The following is a 7,798-nucleotide window of genomic DNA, read 5'->3' as shown; positions in this document are numbered from 1 at the left end:
ACCCCCTCCCGACTAGCCTAAGCATCGCATGAGCATCAAACCAAGTAACATTCTGAGGGACACTGCTATTTTTACTGCTCTCGTGGAAAAGCAAACTGGGGTGTATTACTAACTTATTCAAGGTAAATCAGGAAAGGGCCGCGCTGAAAATCAAATCCAGACGATCCACCTCAAAAGACTGCCCTCTCCTCAGCCTGGTCCCTTGGCAGCCCTAGAAATTCTCTTCCTTTTACAGGAGATGCGAGCCTCAACAGTTAAACCAAAAGCTATGCAAGCATCACACCAAGGTTTGTGTCCCTTCACTGCACAGCAGGGCTAAGAACCCACTAGAGAACACAACCCGAGCGCAGGGCACCGGACACTGCCTTTAACCAAGGCTCTAAACCCAATCCCCCGCCACCCCCGCCCCACCAGAACCAGCTCACAGGGGCCACTGCACAGGCAGCACTACCGGGGCGGGCTTGGCTCTGCCAGGAAACGCTGGCATCCCATCGGGGGCGGCAGGGCTGTTACCAGCTATTCCCAACGAAGCTTTAAGTGGCTTGAGGTCCAAGGACTTGAGTAAGGCCAGGCTCCGCGCACAGAAACACACAACCGTACCGCGTATTTCACTGAAAACATTTTATTGGCCTTTTGGACAGAAACGGAAATTTATTTGCCAGGAAGGATGATCCCATCATACTGAAAGAGAAGAGAGTTGGTTTTTTCAGAAAAGCAGCAACAGCAATGATTCAGCAATGGCTAGTACTTGAAATTTAACTCTGATACATGAACTTCGGCCCTGAATCCCATAGTTTCAGGACTTAACAGGCCGCTGGCTTCAACTGCTACACTACTCAGCTGCACTACAACCCAAGAAAAAGGGACTCCCTTGAAGCCTCCCTTCTAGCTGCTCACGATCACGAGGGTGGGGAGAAGCCCTAGCTCTGGGTGTTCTTGTAAACCACTGACCCTAGAAGCCCCCATCTGCCAAGCTGCCCAAACATTCTATCTTTCAAAGAAGCTTCCCACCAAAGGGTGCTACATTCTGCATCCCCCAGACCCAACTCTGTTCACCAACGCCACACCCCGCCACTGGGGATAAACGAGGGTTACCTTCTGCTGGAACCAGCGCATGGCCTCCTCTTTGCTGATTCTGTGTTTGGCCCCAATGCAGCCTGTCCTGCGCTTCTTGTCTGCGATGCTGAAACCTGGCCTACCCAGCACCTGTCCCAGGAATAACCAACAGTCACCTGGCCAGCTCGGACTCAGGGGCAGACAGACAAGACACACACTGGAGCCTGACCTAGGCCTGACCTAGGCGCTCGGCTGCCCAGAGGGCTCTGAAACAAGACCCACGGTCTGACAGAACTGTCACCAGCCCCCACCCCGGCCACACACCGCCGCCATAATACAGATCTGTTTCACAGTCTGGAACTTTCTAACTTCCAATGCTGCCAAGGACCCTCCACTACCGTTCAATCTCCAGAGCACTTTTCTTTTTTTAAAAGTAACAGAAGATCTTTCCCAACATGCGCGCTATAGAAAACTTGAAAGATAATTCTAATACACATCTTGCTCCTTCTATGTCTGAATGCTTAGTTTTACATTTGGATTAAAACATGGCAGGAACACATGGCTCTATCTGCATTAGCAGCCCCCTCTTCAGGAAGCAGCACCCCTTCCATTCACTGGCTGGACGGACACTTCCTCCATGCACCCTGGTGCCAGGCCGGTGCCTGACAGGTCCTAGACTGTAAGTAAACTTCTCAACACCCAGGTCCTTGTCTACCAGGCTCACACTGGACCCCTACACTGGCCGCAGTGAGGCGCTTCCTGCCAAGGGGGAGAACACACAGGCGATACGCAAAGCTCCAAGCCAACACATGAACACCAAGATGGCACACACAAACCCAGCCCCCTCTCGAGGGAAACAGTCATACCACGTAGAAGTCCAGGCCGTAGATGCCGATGCTTGGGTCATATTTGATTCCCAGATCGATGTGTTCCTGGATCCCAAAACCAAAGTTTCCAGTATCTGAGAAGTTATTTTTCCTTAACTCATACTCCCGCACCTGAGGGAAAAACCACCACATTCACTGTCATTTTTAGTTCCTCCCAAAATAACACTTAGCACCCCAGAGCAAACATGAAATTCAATGCAACTTGGCTCGGAACACAGCCTTAATCCCCACTACGTCAAACCACACCCCAACTACAGTCCCTACTGAAACTGCCCAACTTTCGAAGGGCAAGGAAAACCCACGAAAGCAGAGGCACAAAAGGGACTCCTGGGTCACGTTCTGAACCACCAAAGAATAGTTTCAGCGTAGAGAAAGCCACATCAAAGGGACAATAAGATAGCAGGGCGCCCAAGGACAATGTGGCCTCACCTTTAGACCCTTCTCCAGGATCTCTTCTGCCTTGGCCCCGCGGACTGTGCAGTGGACGGCAATCTTCTCGTTCCTCCTGATGCCGAAGGACCTGACAGTGTACCTGGCTGCAGGCAGGGGTAACAAGGGGTCAGGAGTTGCCACAGCCCCCACTGCCCTCCCGTGTCCCTCAGCACCATCTCCACCAGAGAGCCTTTAACTATCCACCCACACTCTCCGAGGCGGAGGTCCACTTACGGCTCCATTTCATCCACAGCAAACTTCCAAAGAATCCAGCCATATTTTAGCAACCAAGACCTCAAAACGCCAACATCCAAGTGTCAGGGGTGCCAAGTTCACAGCCAGAACAGGCCAGAGAGACCCCAAGTCAGGCCACTGTCACTGCGGTCTCAATGAAACGTTACCCAGAGCTAATCCTTGCCAGTACTGCATTGCTATGCCCACTTTGCAAACGGGGTCTTTGAGGTTAATTACTTGTCCAGGATCACAGCAGGTAACGGGCAGAATACAAGGACTGCGAATCCTGCACCTCACAGACGAACCCATCCTCAATCTCACGAGGCAGGGACCTCTCCACTTCATGCTAATATAGAAGTCGAGGTCGAGACAGCCCAAAGCAACAGACTAGCAGTGGTGCAGCCAGGACTGGAACCCATGCTATGTAGGTACACAGCCCTGTCTGTGATGCAGCCTACAAGGCCCTAACCGCTGGTCTGGCCCAACCCCTTTCCACAACATCCTGGTTACTTGGGAAACCTTGACCTGGGCTCCTCTTAGCTTGAACCTGCTCACGTGAAGCCCGGTGCTCTAACACCACAAACTCCCAGGATGCTTCTAGGGGAGCCAGCCTGTCACTGGCTTGCGGGTGCCTGCCCCAGACGCGCGGGGCCGCCAGCACTCACCTTTGGAAAACACAGGGGTCTGGCCTGTGAGCTGCTCCAACACCTTGGCCGCCCGGGTCAGTCTGTCTCCACTCTCGCCCACACAGATGTTGAGGCACAGCTTGCGGATGCGAAGTTCCCGCATGGGGTTCTCCTTCTCACCTTGGTCCTGCTGCAACAGGGGAGTCCGGCAATGAGCACACGGCCGGGCCCAGCCCGGGAGCGTCCCTCTCCACCCAGGGACGCACGGTGGCCGCGCACACAGGGCAGGCGACGCGGGTTAAAGCCCCAGACACCTCGGACGACCCCCAGGGGCTCGGTGAGCAGGAGACCAAGCGCCCCCACTCTACGGCCGGTTAAAGGCAGGGCGGGAGGGGGCAGAACTGGCGAGGAAACACGTGGCTATGCGACGCCCCCCACCCCTTTCCAAGCTGCCCGGAGCGTGGGGTCCGGCTAGCGCCCCCCGCTAAGCAGAACCCAGGGCTGCGGGAGACGGCCCAGACCCCGTGTCCGGGGCCCTCGGCGCGCCCCTCGCCCTCGCGCCAGCCCACGGGCCATGCCTTCCAGCCCTCTGGGCGGCTGCTCCAAGCCCGCGGCTAGGAAGTGGGGAGCAGTGACAGGAGCCGACTCTGCGACCTCGGCCCGCACGGCCCTGCCGGGTTCGGCCCGGCCAGCATCGCGGGCCCCGTGCTCCTCGGGCTGCGAGCAAAGCAGTGGCCCCGGGCCCGGCCAGCCATGGATGGACACGGATGAAGGGAAGCGATTGCAGGCCGCAGCTACTCACCGCCATGATGGAGAACAGGAAGAGAGGGCGAGGCTTCCGGCCCAGCGCCTTATGGGCCAGGAGGCGTGCTCTCTTCCCAGCTGACTAGCGAGAGGGAGAGGCAGAGAGGCGCGGAGGGCGCGGCGCGGCGCTCTGGCGCCGCCTTGCCCCTAGCGGACGGTTCTGGAACTGCAGGCAGGACCCAGGATTTCCAAAAACAGTTTGACAGCTGAACCCCCTTGACCCTCTCTCCCCGCACAGTCTCCGCACCAGATGGGTCTCGCGTGATAACGTTGTCAAGACCACGTTAAATCAATTGTGCAAACTGATTCCGTCACAGTGTGAACTGTACACAACTCCAGTGCAGTGGTGGGTTTAAAAGAGTGATGATCTGGGACCGCAATGTGGTGTAGTGGGTAGATGCAGGAGAGAGAGAGAGAGAGAGAGAGCGCGATAAAGGAGAGGTCTTCCATCCGCTGGTTCACTCCCCAAGTGGCCTCCATGGCCTGGTCTGGGTCAGGCTGAAGCCAGGAGCCAGGAGCTTCTTCCAGGTCTCCCACATGGGTGCAGGGGCCCAAGCACTTGGGCCATCTTGCACTGCTTTCCCAGGCACATTAGCAGGGAGCTGGATCCGAAGTGGAACAGCCAAGTCTCAAACACATTATGGGATGCAGGAGTCACAAGCGGTATCTTTGCCTCTTAGGCCACAACGCTGGCCCCAGGAAAAAAAATCTTAAAAAAAAAAAAAGAATGCTGACCTGTGAAGACAAGGCAGGTGTGGTCCTGTCTCTGCCAGCTGATAGCCACATGACACTGAGTGAGTTACTCACTGGAATGCTTTCAGCCTCTCATGAGGTTGTTGTGAAAATTAAATGAGGTAATTGTATAAAACATATTGCAAAAAAAAAAAAAACATATTGCAAGCCTAAAATAAGATTTCGTTCTTGCTGACAGGGGTCAGCACTGTGGCATAGTGGGCAAAGCTGCCCCATGCCGTGCTGGAATCCCATATGGGTGCTGGTTCAAGTCCCAGCTCTCTGCTGTGGCCTGGGAAAGCAGTAGAGGATGTCCCAAGTCCTTGGGCCCCTGCACCCATGTGGGAGACCCAGAAGAAGCTCCTGGCTCCTGGCTTCAGATCGCCCAGCTCCGGCCATTGCAGCCATCTGGGGAGTGAACCAGCAGATGGAAGACCTCTCTCTCTCTCTCTCTCTCTCTCTCTCTCTCTCTCTAACTCTGCCTTTCAACTAAATAAAGCTTTTTTTAAAATCTCAATCGCCATATCCAAGCCACCCCCCATCCCTCCTGCCCAGTGAATACACAGCATATAATGGAGTGAGGTCACCCTGCAGGTGACAGACGAGGACTTCGCTACAGACAGCACTGGGGCCCAGCAGTGGAACCTGAGGCTGGGGCAGCAGAACCCACACTCCAGGCCGGAGCTGGCCTTGAGTCAGTTCCTTTAACACATGGGAAAAAGAGAGCACATTGGATTTTTTTTTAAAAAAGATTTATTTATTTGAAGGCCAAAGTGAGAGAGAGAGAGGAGAGGGAGAGAGAATATGAATTCCATCTACTGGGGCAGGGTCACTCCCCAAATGGCCACAAGAGCCAGGGCTGGGCCAGGTTGAACCCAGGAGACAGGAGCTCCATCTGGGTCTCCCTCTGGGTGGCAGAGGCCCAAGCACTTGAGCCATCATCTTTTGCCTTCCCAGGTGCAGTAGCAGGAAGCTGGATTGAAAGCAGAGCAACTGAGACTCGAACTGTGCTCAGATATGGGATGGTGCTGTCATGAGTGGTGGCTGAACCCAGGGCCCACACACTGGACTTCAGTTGAAAGGGAGTCAAACCCCTTCTTCTGCTGCCCTCATCCCCTTAGGGGGGAGGTGGAAGCCACCAGCCTCTGCCTGTTGCATCCAGAGGGTCAGGAGGGCACTATGGGAAGAGAAAAGGCCCCTCCTCTGAGCCAACCGGTCAAGCCCCTGCCCACCCAGAGCCCAGGTCTCAGCCAGACCTCCGGGGGGCAGCACCAAGGGGGAGGTTGCTTCCAAACTTGCAATAGAGAGGTAGGCATTGGGCACAGTGATTAAGATACTGCTTGAGGGCTGGTGCTGTGGCTTAGTGGGTAAAGCCACTACCTGCAATGCCTGCATCCCATATGGGCACCGGTTTGAGACCCAACTGCTCCTCTTCCAATGCAACTCCCTGCGAATGTGCCAGGAAAGCAGCAGAAGATGGCCCAAGGGACATTTTCCAAATTTTTTTAAAAAAGATTTTTTTTTTTGAAAGTCAGAGTTACAGAGAGGCAGAGAGAGAGAGAGAGAGCTTCCATCTGCTGGTTTACTCCCCAAATGGCTACAACAGCCAGAGCTGGGCCAATACAAAGCCAGGAGCCAGGAGCTTCTTCTGGGTCTCCCACATGGGTGCAGGGCTCCAAGCACTTGAGTCATCTTCTACTGTTTTCTCAGGCCAAAGCAGAGAGCTGGATCAGAAGTGGAGCAGCCAGGTCTCAAACCAGAGCCCATATGGGATGCCAAGCACTTTACCTGCTATGCCACAGCGCCGGCCCCAACAAATAAATCTTTAAAAAAAAAAAAAGAAGTTACCACTTGGGAAGCCTTTTCTCTTGTCATCAGAGTGCCTGGAATCAAGTCCTGCCTTCACTTCCTATTCACTTTCCTTTTAATGCTCATCCTGGGAGGCAGTGGTGAGGCCTTAGGTGCTTGGGTCCCTGCTACCCAAGTGGGAGACCCAGGTGGAGTTACTGGCTCCTGGCTTTGACCTGGCCCAGCCCTGACAGTTGTCGGCATTTGGGGAGTGAACCAAAAGATGGGAGCTTGTGCTCTCTCTCTCTCCCCTCCTTCCCCCCTTCAAAAAGAAATTTAAAAAACCTCTTGGAAAGCCCACATTGGCCAGGTCTAGGCCTGACTGAGCCTGGGAACCAGGAACCCAACTGGGGTCTCATACATAGTTCCTAGGGACCCAACTACTTGCACCATCAGCATTTCCCTCCCAGACTCTGCATTGACAGGAAGCTGGAATTGAGAGCCGGAGCTGGGAATCAAACCCAGGTATCCCAAATGGAATGCAGTTGTCCTAATCACCTACTGCCCACCTAGTAAGTGATAACTGGAGTTGTACATGTGAGCTTGTGGTAGTTCTCCCGCCAACCCACAGTGGACCTCATCATACCCATTTTTCACATGAGAAGAGTGAGGCAGTGATGTTGAAGATCTTTGGTTACAATGGTTGAAAGCATAAACGTTTCACACCAGCACTTTTCACTTTAGTTCCCGACTGTCCTGCTGCCCTCAGCGAAGATCACAGGGACAGTGTTCCTTCTGGGGCACGGCCACTCCTCCAACACCCATAGCCCCGAGCACCAGCACTGCCCTACGCCCGTCCCAACCCACCAGGTGGATCCCATAACTGGGAATCTGGCAGTTGCCTCTTTGGAGGATTCACCCCTGACTCCAAGTTGCAGAGGGCAAAAGGGTGGGGGACAGAGACCAGGGATCAAGGAAGACTTTTGTGGGTGGGAGAAGGAGCTAGGCAAGGAAAATCCTCCCTGGAGGAGCAGCAGAGATATTTATTTTTATTTATTTATTTTTATTTTATTTATTTGAAAGACAGAGCCACGGAGAGAGGTAGAGACAGAGAGAGAGAGGTCTTCCATCCACTGGTTCACTCTCCAGATGGCTGCAATGGCTGGAGCTGTGCTGATCCAAAGCCAGGAGCCAGGAGCTTCTTCTGGGTCTCCCACATGGGTGCAGGGGCCCAAGGAC

General features: G+C 54.3%; 1 protein-coding gene across 1 annotated transcript; it reads right to left on the bottom strand.

The window, feature by feature from the left end:
- Positions 1-606: 606 nt before the first annotated feature.
- Positions 607-4,116, bottom strand: RPL11 (ribosomal protein L11). The gene is made up of 6 exons (XM_062190619.1): positions 4,038-4,116; positions 3,275-3,425; positions 2,373-2,479; positions 1,923-2,054; positions 1,096-1,206; positions 607-681 (listed from the first exon to the last, which is right to left on the bottom strand). Exons 1-6 carry the CDS (start codon positions 4,041-4,043, stop codon positions 652-654), a joined length of 537 nt encoding a protein of 178 aa, XP_062046603.1. The 5' UTR covers positions 4,044-4,116; the 3' UTR covers positions 607-651.
- Positions 4,117-7,798: the final 3,682 nt, after the last annotated feature.

This window comes from Lepus europaeus, chromosome 5 (genome assembly GCF_033115175.1).
Source record: "Lepus europaeus isolate LE1 chromosome 5, mLepTim1.pri, whole genome shotgun sequence".
In the NCBI taxonomy this organism is placed as follows: Eukaryota; Metazoa; Chordata; class Mammalia; order Lagomorpha; family Leporidae; genus Lepus; species Lepus europaeus.
This window is presented reverse-complemented; position numbering and strand designations above follow the sequence as displayed.